Consider the following 13,780-nt stretch of genomic DNA (forward strand, 5'->3'; position numbering starts at 1 on the left):
CTGTGTGGGGCTCTGGGGCAGCTTATGTGGGTCTGGGGGTGCCTGGATGTGCCCCTGACCCCCCCCCCATGTCCCCCCATAGAATGTCCTCAGGACCCACAGCAGCTCCGGGGGGGGGCTCCCCGGCCCCGCGGGGGGGTGCCGCGCCCCCCCCCTCTTCCCGCTGCCGCCGCCGCCGGGGCCTGGCCCCGCGCCCCCCCTTCATCCCCCCCCCCTCCTCCTCCTCCGCCCCCCCCACGGACGTGTTCGTGACGGCCAGAACCGACTTCCGGGCCCAGCTGCGGCGCTGCCAGCGCCTCCTGGCGCCGGTCACGGGGACCGGGACGGGGGGAGGCGGAAGCAGCAGCGCGGCCCCCCCCTCCGAGCTCCGCCTGCACGGGCTGGGCCTGGCCGTGCCCCGCGCCATCAACCTGGCCCTGCAGCTGCAGGCGGCGGCCCCCGGCGCCCTCCGGCTCCACGCCAGCACCTCCTCCGTCACCCTGCCCCCCCCCTCCGGGCGCCGCCGAGGGCCCCCCCACAGCCACGAGGAGGAGGAGGAGGAGGAGGAGGAAGAGGAGGGGGGAGCCCCCCGCCATAACTCGGCCATTCACATCCGGGTGTGCAGGGAAGCGCCCTGTGCCTGAGCGGCACCCATGGGTGCTGTGGGGCACCCACACCGGGAGGCTCCGGAGCCATGGGGGGGCACTGAGGACATGGGGGACACCGAAACCCACCAGGACCCGAGGCCGTCACCGTGGCCACCAAGCCCCCCCCACCACACTGGACTTGTTTTGGGGGGGACACACACGCAAACACAAGGATCCCCCCCAATAAACGTGGTGGTAGCAGCGGTAACACGTTGGGGGCGGAGCCTATGCGAGGGGGCGGAGCTTGTTTGGGGCAGTGGGGGGGACCCCGGGTTTCCTCCGCGTCATTGGTGACCTTTGGGGCAGGAAACCCCCCATGGACCCGGGGGGGGGAGGGGGGGACGGGACACGGACTCCACCACTGCCCCCCTCTTGTGGGGGGGGGGGTCCTGACCCCGCCACTGTCCCCGTGTCCCCGCTCCCCCCCCCCGGCGCCCTTTGTCCCCGCTGGCGCCGCGGGGCCGGAGCCGTGGCCGGGCCGTGTGGCTCCGCACGTAGGGGCCTGGCAGGGGCCCAGCTCCGGGCCCCCCCCCTGCACCCCCTCCAAAGGCCATGGCCGGGGGTCCCCGGTGCCCCCCCCCATCAGCACCGGGACCCGGTGACGTTGGCCCCATTGTTTGGTACCTTCCGTGCCCCCCCCTTCCCTGTGCCTGTCCCTGCATCACCCCGGTACCAGCGGGGGTGTCCCCGGGGCATCCCCATCCCATGCCTGTGCCCTGGGCATTCTTGGGCCATCCCAATGGCCCCATCCTGGGCTATGGCCTTATCCCTGTCCGGTGTCCCCCTTCATTCCCTGTCCTCATCCGTGTGCCCATTCCCATGTTAACCCCATCCTCGGGTCCCCATTCCCATGTTAACCCCATCCTCCTGTCCCCATTCCCATGTTAACCCCATCCTCCTGGCCCCATTCCCATGTTAACCCCATCCTCCTGGCCCCATTCCCATGTTAACCCCATCCTCCTGTCCCCATTCCCATGTTAACCCCATCCTCGGGTCCCCATTCCCATGTTAACCCCATCCTCCTGGCCCCATTCCCATGTTAACCCCATCCTCCTGTCCCCATTCCCATGTTAACCCCATCCTCCTGGCCCCATTCCCATGTTAACCCCATCCTCCTGGCCCCATTCCCATGTTAACCCCATCCTCGGGTCCCCATTCCCATGTTAACCCCATCCTTGTATCCCCATCACCTGTGTCCTCATCCCCATCCTGGTGCCCCTCTTTATTCCCATCCCTGTCCCCATTCCCATCTTAATCCACATCTCCCCATCCCCATTCACTCTCCCCATTCCCATGCCCCCCCCATCTCCCTATCCCTATCACTTGCTGTCCCCATTCCCATCCCCATTGACTCCCCACAATCCCATTCCCATGCCCCCCCCATCTCTATCCCTATCCCTTGCTGCCCCCATTCCCATCCCTATCCCCATCCCCATTCACTCCCCCCATTCCCATGCCCCCCCCATCCCTATCCCTATCCCTTGCTGCCCCCATTCCCATCCCCATTGACTCCCCACAATCCCATTCCCATGCCCCCCCCATCCCTATCCCTATCCCTTGCTCCCCCATTCCCATCCCTATCCCCATCCCCATTCACTGCCCCCATTCCCATGCCCCCCTATCCCTATCCCCATCCCGTCCCCATCCCCACCCATCCCCATCCCCATCCCTCGCCGTCCCCATTCCCACCCGGTGCCCCCCCCATTGCCGCCACCGCGGCGCCGGGCCCGTGGCCAGTGCAGACGTGCTGGGGCCAGCGCGGCCTTTTCCTCGCTGGCCCGGCCCTGGGGGGGGGGGACGGGACCCGGACGGGAAACCCCCCCCCACCCCCCCCCCCCAAAGGGCGCTTCCGGCCCCGCGGCCCCTCGGATCAAACATTAACCGGGGCCGGGGCCGGGGGACGCGGCCGCCGCTGCCGGGGCCACCGAGGGACCCCCCCGTGCCATGAGCAGCAGCCATGGGGGCCGCGGGTGAGTGCGGGGGGGGGCACCCCTTCATTGCCATGGGGGGGAGCCCAGGGTGAATTGGGGGGGGGGTACCCAGGGTTCATTCATTGCAATGGGGGTATTGGGAGGGGGCACCCGTTCAGTGTAATGGGGGGGAGCCGGGGGTCATTCATTGCAATGGGGGGGAGCCGGGGGTCATTCATTGCAATGGGGGTATTGGGGGGGGGCACCCATTCATTGTAATGGGGAGGAGCCGGGGGTCATTCATTGCAATGGGGCTATTGGGAGGGGGTACCCATTCATTGCAATTGGGGTATTGGGGGGGTACACATTCATTGTAATGGGGGGGAGCCAGGGTTCATTCATTGCAATGGGGCTATTGGGGGGGGTACCCATTCATTGCAATGGGGGTATTGGGGGGGGTACACATTCATTGCAATGGGGGTATTGGGGTGGGGGCACCCAGGGTTCATTCATTGCAATGGGAGTATTGGGGGAGGGGCACCCAAGCCCTTAGGTTCATTCATAGCAATGGGGGGGGGTTTATTCTGGGGGGCACCCACGTGTGTGGGGAGCTGGGTTCATTCATTGCAATGGGGGTTTGGGAGGTTCCAAGTGTATGTGGGGGGGGTCCTAAGGTGTTACAAGTGGGGGGGGGGCACCCACGTGTGTGGGGACCCCAAGGGCTGGGTTCATTGACACCAATGGGGTTCAATGAGGGTGTTTGGGGGTGTCCCCCCCCCAGGGCTCTGCTCGCTGCTGCTGCTGCTGCTCTTGGGGGTCCCTGGGCGCCCCGAGGGCCCCCCCCCGCTCTGCGACCCCCGCGTGTTGGAATGGTTCATCCTGGAGGCGCGAGATGCAGAGAGGGCGATGGTGAGGGGGGGAGGGGACAATGGGGGGGGTTTGGGGGTGCAGGGGTGGCAGCATCCCTGAGCCCCTCCCCCCTCTCCAGGCTGGCTGCGGCCCCCCCTGCGAGCTGCCCGAGGCGGTGCCGGTGCCGTACCCAGGGGTGAACTTCAATGAATGGCCAAGGCTGGAGGTGATGGGAATGGGGGGGAATGGGGAAAATAGTGGAAAATGGGGAAAAATTGGGGGAAATGGGGAAAAATTGGGGGAAATGGGGAAAAATTGGGGAAAAATAGTGGAAAATGAGGAAAAATTGGGGGAAATGGGGAAAATAGTGGAAAATGGGGAAAAATTGGGGAAAAATAGTGGAAAATGAGGAAAAATTGGGGGAAATGGGGAAAAATAGTGTAAAATGCGGGAAATGGGAGGAAACAGTGGGAAATGGGGGAAAATGTGGGGAAGTAGGGAAAATGGGGAAAATAAGGGGGACATGGGGAAAAATAGCAGGAAATGAGGAAAAATAGTGGGAAATGGGAAATATGGAAAAAGGGTAATAAGGAAAAATAGCGGGAAATGGAGGCAAACGGGGGGAAGTGCAGAAAAATGGAGGAAATAAGGAGCAGCATGGGGAAAATAGGGAACACTGTGGGGAAAATGAAGGGAAAGAAAGAAAACATGGATGTAATAGGGGAAAAATGGGGAAAATAGGGATAACGGGAAAAGCATGGGAGGAAATAGGGAAGCATGGAGGGAAATAGGGAAAGCATGGGGAAAAAAGGGAAACAATGGGGGAAATGGGGAAAACATGGGATCGATAGGGAAAAATGGTGGGAAAATGGCAGGAAATCGGGGAGAATGCAGGATATAGGGGAAAAAGTGGGGGAAATAGGGAAGCATGAGAGAAACTAGGGGAAGCATGGGGAACGTGGGATAAATGGTGGGAAATGGGGGAGAATTGGTGGGAAATGGGGAAAAACAGCGGGAAATGGGGAAAAATGGTGGGAAATCGAGAAAAAACGGTGGGAAATGGGGAAAACTGGTGGGAAATGGGGAAGCATGAGAGAAAATAGGGGAAGCATGGGGAACCAGGGAAAAATGGCGGGAAATGGAAAAATGGGGGGAAATAGGGGGAAACAGGGCAAGCATGGGAAAATGGGGGGAACTCGGGAAACAATGGGGAGCAATGGGATAAACTGGGGGTGATGGGGGTGCGTTCCCCCCATCCCCGTAACCCCGTTGTGACCCCGCCCCCTCCGCAGGCCGTGGCGCGCGCCCAGGACGTGCGTGAGGGCGTGGCCACGCTCGCGGCCGCGGTGCAGCGCGCGCGGGAGCTGGTGGCGGACCCGCGCCTGCGCCCCCTGCTGGAGCGCGCCAACAGCGCCGCGAGGGGCCTGGCGCGGCTGCTGCGGGACATGACGGCAAAGGTGGGGGGGGCTATGGGGGGGCCTTGTCCTATGGGGGGGTCCTTGTCCTATGGGGGGTCCTTGTCCTGCTGTGGGGGGTCCATGTCCTGCTATAGGGGGTGCATGTTCTATGGGGGGGTCCATGTCCTGCTATGGGGGGGTCTATGTTCTATGGGGGCTCCATGTCCTATAGGGGGGTCCATGTCCTGCTATGGGGGGTCCATGTCCTGCTATGGGGGGGGTTCCATGTCCTGCTATGGGGGGGTCTATGTTCTATGGGGGGTCCATGTCCTGCTATGGGGCTGGTGATGGGGCCCCGGGGGTCCCTGACCTCATTCTGTGCCCTCTCCCACCCCCCAGGTGTCCCCCTCAGGCGCCCCCCCCCGGCAGTGGCAGGTCCGGAGCCTGCCCCGGCTCTTGGCCGTTCACAGCAGCTTCCTCCATGGGAAGGTCCGGCTCTTCCTCATGGACGCCTGTCGGCAGTGACCGACAGCAGCCAATCAGCAATCAGCACTGCAGACAGCAGCCAATCAGCCATCAGCACTATGCCTGACAGCAGCCAATCACCCAGCAGCAGATGCCAGGCCGCAGCCAATCACCTATTGACAATGGCAGGCTGTTCCCTGCGGAGCCTCCCCCCGGCACGTTGGACGTGCCGGCAGGTGACTGACAGCCTCCCCCCCCCCCGTGCCCCATGGCTGCCCCATGGGCACCGGGAGCTGTCACTCAGGGGAGACGCGGCCCCATAGCAGCGACGCCTGAGTCCGACCCCCCCCCCGTGTGTGTGAGACCCCCGTAACTTAATGCAAACACGAGAGTATTTATCTGAGCTCATTCCTGCTCTCAGCTCATTCACAACAACCTGAACCCCACCAGCACTCATAGGAACCCCCACATTGCCTTTGGAACCCCCCAGCACACATAGGAACCCCCCATTGCCTTTGGAATCCCCCATTGCCTCTTGGAACCCCCCCCCATTGCCTTTGGATCGCCCCCATTGCCTTTGGAACCCCCCAGCACACATAGGAACCCCCCCATTGTCTTTGGAATCCCCCATTGCCTTCGGGAACCCCCCCATTGCCTTTGGAACCCTTCCCATTGCCTTGGGACCCCCCAAATCCCCCCCCCCCCACGTGGTCAGTGACCGGGGTCAGATAAGGTGCAGCCAGACCGGGTGGCGCCAGGGCAGGGCCTCCCGCTAAGCCACGCCCCCCTCCAGGTGCAACCATTCACTGCTTCCCTGCGAAGCCACGCCCCCTCCGTTCAACCCCCCCCCAACCGAAGCCACCCCTCCTCCGTTCAATCCCCCCGACCGAAGCCACGCCCCTTCCCGCTCTGGCCACGCCCCTTTTTCGCGCCTCTGGGGAGGGCGGGAGCAGAGCAGGAGCAGAGCGGCCGAGGGGTGAGCGCGGAAAGGGGGGGGCTCGGAGGGGGGGCAGGGGGAGCTTGGGGGGGGTCAAAGGGGGAGTAAAGGTGGGGGGGGGGTATGGGGAGGGGGGGCACCGGGAGGGGGGGGGAAGAGCGGCTGGGGGCAAAGTTCACGCCATGGAGGAGGGGGGGACACAAACCACAGGGCCCCCCCACAAACCACAGGACCCCCCCCCACCAGGACCCCCCCCACACCAATGGAGACCCTGAGGCGCTGCTTCCATAAACGGGTAAGAGCCCCCCCCCCCCCCAGGGGTTCTGGATCCCCAACCCCCCCCCCCGCATGTGATGACGTGACCGATGACGTCATCGCAGCCCCTCGGGGGAGGGGCGGTGTTGTATTCCCGCCACCAGGATGAGGATGAGGAAGAGGAAGGGGAGGGGGGGGCAGGAGCCGCCATCGTGAGGCTGCCCAGGCCACGCCCCCGCGGTAGGCTCCACCCCCACGTGACGTTGGCGCTAGGCTCCGCCTCCGCCTTCCTGGCCGGTAGGGAGAGCTTAAACCCCATTGCACCCCATTGGAACCCTATTGCACCCCATGGGAACCCATTGCACCCCATTGGAACACTATTGCACCCCGTTGGAACCCTATTGCACCCCATTTGAACCCATTGCAGCCCATAGCACCTCATTGCAACCCATTGGACCTCATTGCACCCACTGCAACCCATTGCAGACCATTATGCCCCATTGAACCCCTTTGCACCCCACTGAACCGCATTGCTATCCATTGCAACCCATTGCACCCCATGGCACCCACTTGCAACCCCTTGCACCCCATGGCAGCCCATTGCACCACACTACACCCCATTGCACCCCATAGAAACCCATTGCACCCCATTGAAACCCATTATCCCCTTATCCCATTGCACCCCATTGTATCCCACTGCTCCCCCATTTCCTCCCTATATGGCCCCGCCCCCTGAGGCTCCGCCCCTCCCGCAGGGCTTCTGGTGGCCGCGCTTGGCCACGCCCCCTGCAGGGGAGCGCCTTGGGCGGGGACGTCGCCTCCTGGCCCCGCCCCCGAGGAGGACCCGGGGGGCGTGGCCATCGCCGAGGCCCCGCCCCCGTGGCCGCGTCTGCGGGAGCTGCTGCAGCGCCACCTGCTGGAGGAGCGCATCGAGGCCTGGGTGCGGTGCGTGCCCCCCCCCGACCACGTGACCCCCCCACGTGACTTCCCCCCTTTTGACCTTTGAACCCGGCGTGACCCTGGTGACCCCACAGGGAGGTCAGCAAGGAGCCACACGGGGCGGGGTCAGAGCGGGGGCGGAGCCTGGCGGGGGCGGTGCTGGAGGCCATGGAGGGGGCGGGGCTGAGCCGGGCCTGGAGCCACCCCCAGCCCCTCCCCCTCCCCACACGGTACTGGGGACAGGGGACATGGGGGGGGTCATGCCGGGTCAAGGGTCATGGGGGTTACGCTGTGTCACAGGCGTTAAGGAGGGTTATTGGGGGAGTTCCAGAGGTCATGGGGGTCATGGGGGGCTCAGGGTCAAGGGGTCACGGGGTGGGGAGAGGGGGGAGGGGCTCTGAGGGGTCACGGGGTCACAGAAATCAAGGGGTCATGGGGGGGAAAGACTTGGGGTCACAGAGGTCACAGGGGGTCAAAGGGTTTTAAGGGGTCCCAGCAGGTCAAAGGTCACAGGTGTCATGGAGTGGTTTGGGGAGGGAGGGTCGTGGGTTCCTGACCTCTGACCCCTGACCTGTGACCCCACAGGGGGTCAGCGTCGCTGCAATGGGTGGACGGGGGGGGCCGGGAGCTCAAGCGGCTCCGCTTGGACCCGGAGGCCTTTTGTGCATGGAGCGCCCCCGGCAACGCCACGGTGACCCCTGACACCCCCCCCCCGACCCTAACCCTGACCTCTGACCCCCCGCTGACCCCTGACCTCTCACCCCTCAGGGGGGGCTGGTCTATGCTCACTATGGCCGCCCCCAGGACCTGGCGCTGCTGCGGGCCCAGGGGGTGACACCCAGGGGGAACCTGCTCCTGGTGCGGCTCGGACGCGGCCCCCCCGCTGCCAAGGTGGGCAATGGGGGGGGCTATGGGGGTGCCTGTGGGGTGCCTATGGAGGTCTCTATTGGGGGGTCTCTATGGGGGTGCCTATGGGGGTTGGTCTATGGGGGTCTCTATGGGATGCCTATGGGGGGGGGCTATGGGGGTGCCTATGGGAGTGCCTGGGGGGGGCCTTGTCTGGGTGTCTATGGGGGGATCCCTATGGGGTGGCCACGGGGGTCTCTATGGGGGTGCCTCTCAGGGTATCTATGGGGGGTCCTTATATGGGTGATTATCAGGGTACCTATGGGGGGTATATATGGGGGTGCCTATGGGGGGGGTCCCTATGGGGGTACTAATGGAAAGGGTACCTATGGGTTGCCAATAGGGGGTGTCTATGGATATACCTATGGGGGTCCTTATAGGGTTGCCCATAGGAGAGCTCCCTATGGGTCCCCCCCCATCCTTACCCCTCAGGTGGCCGCAGCGGCGGGGGCGGGGGCTCTGGGGGTGCTCCTGTACCCGGACCCCCAGGACACAGCCGGGCCGGGGGGGGACCCCGGCCTGGGGGGGGACACGGCCGTGACCGTGCACGTGAGTGGGGGTCTATGGGGGGGGGATCTGCACTATTGGGGTGCTGCGGGTGGGGGGGGGGTAACCCCGGTTCTGACCCAACCCCGCAGCTCCAGGAGGGCTCGGGGGACCCCTACAGCCGGGGCTTCCCCTCCTTCACCGGCCGAGCCCCCCCCGGGCCCCCCCCGGGGGTCCCCCCCATCCCCGCGCACCCCATCAGCGCCAACACGGCCGCGCGGCTCCTCCGGTGAGTGCCCCCCCATCACCCCCCCATCACCCCCATTGCGAGGGGGGTCCCTGTGACCCCTATGGGGGTGCTCACGTGTCCGTCCCCCCCCCATTGCAGGGTATTGGGGGGGCCCCGCGCCCCTGCGCGCTGGGGGGGGCCCTCAAGGGGGCTCCGGTACCGGCCGGGCCCGGGGGGGCGGCGCCTCCGGCTCAGCGTGGCCGCGGGAACCGAACCCGGGACCCTCACGAGCGTGTTCGGGGCCCTGGAGGGGCGGCTGGAGCCGGGTGAGGGGCGGGGCCAAGGGAGGGGGCGTGGCGAAGCGGGGCGGGACCAATGGGGTGGGGAAGGGGCGCGGCTACAGGAGGAGGCGGGTGCAGAGATTAGGGGGCGTGGTTTGTGGAGGGAGGGGGCGTGGCTTCGCTGACACCACCACCATCACCCCTCCCTCCCGCCAGACTGTTACGTCATCATCGCGGCGCAACGCGATTCGCTGGGCCCCGGGGCGGCGGCTTCCGGGGTGGGCACCGCGCTGCTGCTGGAGCTGGCCCGGTTCTTCGCTGCCATTGGGCGGGAAGGTGAGGGGCGGGGCCAAGGAGGGGCGGGGCTGATTGGGGGAAGGGCGGGGCTTAAACCCCATTCCCCCTCTCCCTGTGCTTTAAAAGCCACCGGATGCTCTGAGCTGGCTCCCCCCTGGGGTCCCATCACCCACGGGTGCCCCCCCCTGACCCATTCACCCTCAATGGGTGCCCCCCCATAACCCATGGGTGCCCCCAGGGTTCCGGCTCCGCCGCTCTCTGCTCTTCGTCAGTTGGGATGGGGGCGAATTCGGGCACTTGGGGGCCACCGAATGGCTCGAGGTGAGTCCCCCCCCCATGACCCCCCTATGACCCCCCCCATTGACCCCCCTATAATCCCCGTGCCCCCCCAGGGGTACCCCGACCTCCTGCACACCAAAGCTGCTGCTTACATCAGCCTGGACAAGGCGGTGCTGGGTGAGACCCCCCCCTGTGACACCCAATGGACCCCCCCACTGACCCCCCCATTGAACCCCATTGACCCCCCATTAATCCGCCATTGAACCCCATTGACCTGCCGTTGACCCCCCATTGATCTCCCATTGACCTGCCCTTTGGCCCCCATTGACCCCTCATTCACCGCCTATTGACCCACATTGAGCCCCCATTGACCCCCAATTGACCCCCATTGACCCCCACTGACCCCCATTGCCCCCCATTGACCCCCCCAGGTGCTGACCGCTTGGTGGCCAAAACCAGCCCGACCCTGGTGAACCTGATCGAGAGCGCGCTCAGCCAGGTGGGGGAGGGGTGAGGGGGGAGGGGCAAGGGGGGGGAGGGGCCCCTCTGACCCCCCCCTCCCCCATTGCAGGTGGAAAGCCCCAACGAGGGTGGGAGGAGCCTCCTGGAGCAGGTGACGCGGCCGGGGCGGGGCTGGGAGAGTGACGTGTGAGTGAGGGGGCGGGGCCTGGGGAGACCACGCCCTCTCCGTGCTGCGGAGGGGGGGAGGGGGGCTCAGTAACATCAGGGTCCCCACGTGTCTCTATGGGGGGGGGCAGGATCCGGCCGCTGCCCCCCGAGAGCGGAGCCTTCCCCTTCACTGCGGCCGCCGGGGTCCCTGCGCTGCAGCTCGGCTTTGAGGAGGTGGGAGCGGGGACACAGCCCCATTGGAACACATCCATAGCCCATAGGGACATATCCATAGGGACACATCCATAGGGACACAGCCCCATAGGGACACAGCCCCATAGGGACAGAGCCCATAGGGACACAGCCCCATAGGGACAGAGCCCATAGGGATGCAGCCCATAGGGACACATCCATAGGGACACATCCATAGGGACACAGCCCATAGGGACACATCCATAGGGACACAGCCCATAGGGACACATCCATAGGGACACAGCCCATAGGGACACATCCATAGGGACACAGCCCCACAGGGACACAGCCCATAGAAACATCCCATAGCCCATAGGGACACAGCCCATAGCCCATAGCGACACATCCCATAGGAACATCCCATAGCAACACATCCCATAGAAACATCCCATAGGAACACATCCCATACCCTGTAGGAGCACATCACATATGCCCATACCCTATACTCCACACCCTATACCGTACCCATCCATACCCATACCCATACCCCATACCCTATATCCCATCCCCATACCCCTACCCATACCCCACACCCATCCCCATACCCTATATCCCATACCCCTACCCCTACCCATACCCACACCCATCCCCATCCCCATACCCTATATCCCATCCCCATACCCATACCCACACCCATCCCCATACCCATACCCTATATCCCATCCCCATACCCATCCCCATCCCCATCCCCTATATCCCATCCCCATAACCCCCATACCCCCTCAGTCCCCATCCACGGGCGGCCGCTGGTGGCTGGGCACGGCCGAGGATACCCTGGGCCGCCTGCAGAGGGCGCTGCGGGGCCGGTGGCCGCCGGTGACGCGCGCGGTGGCCGCTGTGGCCGCTCAGCTCCTGCTGCGCCTCGGCCACGACCCCCGGCTCCCGCTCGACCCCGGAGCCCTCGGGGACGCGCTCCTGAGGGGCCTGGCACCGCTGCAGGTGGGGGGGATGGGGGGAATGGGGGGAATGGGGGAATGGGGGCAATGGGGGAGTGGGGGTAATGGGGAGCAATGAGGGAATGGGGGTCAATTGGGAAATGGGGGGAATGGGGGCAATGGGGGGAATGGGGGCAATGGGGGGAATGGGGTAATGGGGGGAATGGGGTAATGGGGGCAATGAGGATAATGGAGGGAATGGGGGCAATGGGGGCTAATGGGGGGAGCGGGGGGATGGGGGGAATGGGGTTCAATGGGGGTGATGGAATGGGGGCAATGGGGGGCTATGGGGGGAATGGGGAAAATGTGGGTGATGGGGGAATGGGGCAATGGGGGTAATGGGGGACAATGGGGAAATGGGGTGGTGTGGGCAATGGGGGCAATGTGGGGGAATGGGGTGATGAGGGGCAATGGGGGTGATGGGGGAATGGAGGCAATGGATGCTGTGGGTTGCAATGGGGGTAATGGGGGTCAATGGGGGTAATTGTGCAATGGGGGTGATGGGGTCAGTGGGCTCAATAGGGTCAGTGGGGTCAATGGGTGCAATGGTGTCCATGCGCTCAATGGGCTCAGTGGGCTCAATGGTGTCCATGGGTACAATGGGGCTCAATGGTGTCCATGGGTGCAATGGGCTCAATGGTGTCCATGGGCTCAATGGTGTCAATGGGCTCAATGGGCTCAATGGGCTCAATGGTGTCCATGGGCTCAATGGGCTCAATGGGTGCAATGGTCCATGGGCTCAATGGTGTCCATGGCCCCCCCCCGGCACCGCAGGCTCGGGGCCTGTCCCTCCAGTGCCTCTCCTCCGCCCGCGGTGACGTCGTCCGCGCCGCCGAGCGCCTGCGCCAGGACATGGCCGGGGCCGACGCCTCCAACGAGCGCCTCAACCGCGGCTTCAACGCCCGCATCATGGCCGTGAGGGACCCCAAACCCGGCCCCATTGACCCCAAACCCGGCCCCATCCCCACTGACCCCAAACCCGGCCCCATCCCCACTGACCCCATTGACCCCATTCCCACTGACCCCATCCCCATTGACCCCATCCCCATTGACCCCATCTCCATCCCCACTGACACCATCCCATTGACCCTATTCCCAACCCATTGACCCCATCCCATTGACCCCATCCCCATCCCCATTGACCCCATCCCCATCCCCACTGACCCCACCCCACTGACCCCACCCCATTGACCCCATCCCCATTGACCCCATCCCCATTGACCCCATCCCCATTGACCCCATCCCCATTGACCCCATCCCCATTGACCCCATCCCCATTGACCCCATCCCCATTGACCCCAACCCCATTGACCCCATCCCCATTGACCCCATTCCCCATTGACCCCATTGACCCCACTGACCCCATTGACCCCACTGACCCCATTGACCCCCTTGCCCCCAGGCCGAGGCCTCCCTCCTGTCCCCCTTCGTGTCCCCATTGGTGGCCCCGTTCCGTCACGTGCTGCTGGGCCGGGGGGAGCACACGCTGCCGGCGCTGGGGGCGGCGCTGGGGGCGGGGCTAGGGCCGGGAGGGGGCGGGGTCAGCGCCCGGCTCCGCCTGCGCCTGGAGCTGCTGGCCTGGACCCTGCAGGGCACGGCCGGGGCCTTGGCTGGGGATGCCTGGGACCGGGGGGGCAATGGGGGCATGGGGGACAATGGGGGTGATGGGGGGTATGGGGGCAATGGGGGCAATGGGGGCAATGGGGGTGATGGGGGTGATGGGGGCATTGGGGGCAATGGGGGCTATGGGGGCGATGGGGATGCTTGGGTTGATGGGGGCCTTGGGGACCACAGTGATGCTTGGGAGCAGGGCGAGACCTGGAGCTATGGGGCCAATGGGGGCCATGGGGACAGTGGGGACCATGGGGCCAATGGGGGCATTGGGGACCATGGGGGCTATGGGGGCATTGGGGACTATGGGGGCAATGGGGCCAATGGGAGCTACGAGGGCTATGGGGATGCTTGAGTTGAGGGTGGCCTTGGGGACGCCATGGGGACAGTGGGACCCCCATGAGCTGAAGGGGTGGGGCCTGCTCTTAGCCCCTCCCCTCATTTGCATACCGCGGATTTGGGGCCAAAAAAGACACTGGAAACAGGCAAATAAAAACCAAATCGAGATGAGGATGAG

The 13,780-nt window shown here is 64.9% G+C and overlaps 2 protein-coding genes across 2 annotated transcripts; both read left to right on the forward strand.

The window, feature by feature from the left end:
* The first annotated feature begins 2,525 nt into the window (after positions 1-2,525).
* On the forward strand, positions 2,526-5,321 carry EPO (erythropoietin). The gene is made up of 5 exons (XM_061355312.1): positions 2,526-2,596; positions 3,318-3,445; positions 3,525-3,611; positions 4,678-4,842; positions 5,182-5,321. The coding sequence occupies exons 1-5, from the start codon at positions 2,584-2,586 to the stop codon at positions 5,305-5,307; spliced, it is 519 nt and encodes a 172-aa protein (XP_061211296.1). The 5' UTR covers positions 2,526-2,583; the 3' UTR covers positions 5,308-5,321.
* A 1,118-nt stretch (positions 5,322-6,439) lies between these two features.
* Positions 6,440-13,618, forward strand: TFR2 (transferrin receptor 2). Its single transcript, XM_061355229.1, has 18 exons — positions 6,440-6,479; positions 6,565-6,736; positions 7,195-7,384; positions 7,474-7,608; positions 7,964-8,069; positions 8,147-8,269; positions 8,717-8,833; positions 8,923-9,059; positions 9,159-9,325; positions 9,497-9,616; positions 9,816-9,898; positions 9,970-10,033; positions 10,288-10,355; positions 10,428-10,504; positions 10,615-10,699; positions 12,427-12,567; positions 13,055-13,303; positions 13,463-13,618. The coding sequence occupies exons 1-18, from the start codon at positions 6,447-6,449 to the stop codon at positions 13,616-13,618; spliced, it is 2,223 nt and encodes a 740-aa protein (XP_061211213.1). The 5' UTR covers positions 6,440-6,446.
* Positions 13,619-13,780: the final 162 nt, after the last annotated feature.

The sequence above is a fragment of the Neopsephotus bourkii genome, unplaced genomic scaffold, assembly GCF_033783945.1.
Source record: "Neopsephotus bourkii isolate Nb327-2 ecotype Australia unplaced genomic scaffold, CSIRO-AGI_Nbou_v1 NB_89, whole genome shotgun sequence".
NCBI classification, from domain to species: domain Eukaryota; kingdom Metazoa; phylum Chordata; class Aves; order Psittaciformes; family Psittacidae; genus Neopsephotus; species Neopsephotus bourkii.

What these genes read in the sequence shown, in the direction of transcription:
- EPO (XM_061355312.1), top strand. An exon ending in GAGATGCAGAGAGGGCGATG is followed by an intron (nt 3,446 to 3,524) that starts GTGAGGGGGGGA and finishes CCCCCTCTCCAG; the next exon opens with GCTGGCTGCGGCCCCCCCTG. An exon ending in ATGAATGGCCAAGGCTGGAG is followed by an intron (nt 3,612 to 4,677) that starts GTGATGGGAATG and finishes CCCCCTCCGCAG; the next exon opens with GCCGTGGCGCGCGCCCAGGA.
- TFR2 (XM_061355229.1), top strand. Translation starts at nt 6,447, where the DNA reads ATGGAGACCCTGAGGCGCTGCTTCCATAAACGG. An exon ending in CGCATCGAGGCCTGGGTGCG is followed by an intron (nt 7,385 to 7,473) that starts GTGCGTGCCCCC and finishes GTGACCCCACAG; the next exon opens with GGAGGTCAGCAAGGAGCCAC. An exon ending in TCAACGCCCGCATCATGGCC is followed by an intron (nt 12,568 to 13,054) that starts GTGAGGGACCCC and finishes CCTTGCCCCCAG; the next exon opens with GCCGAGGCCTCCCTCCTGTC.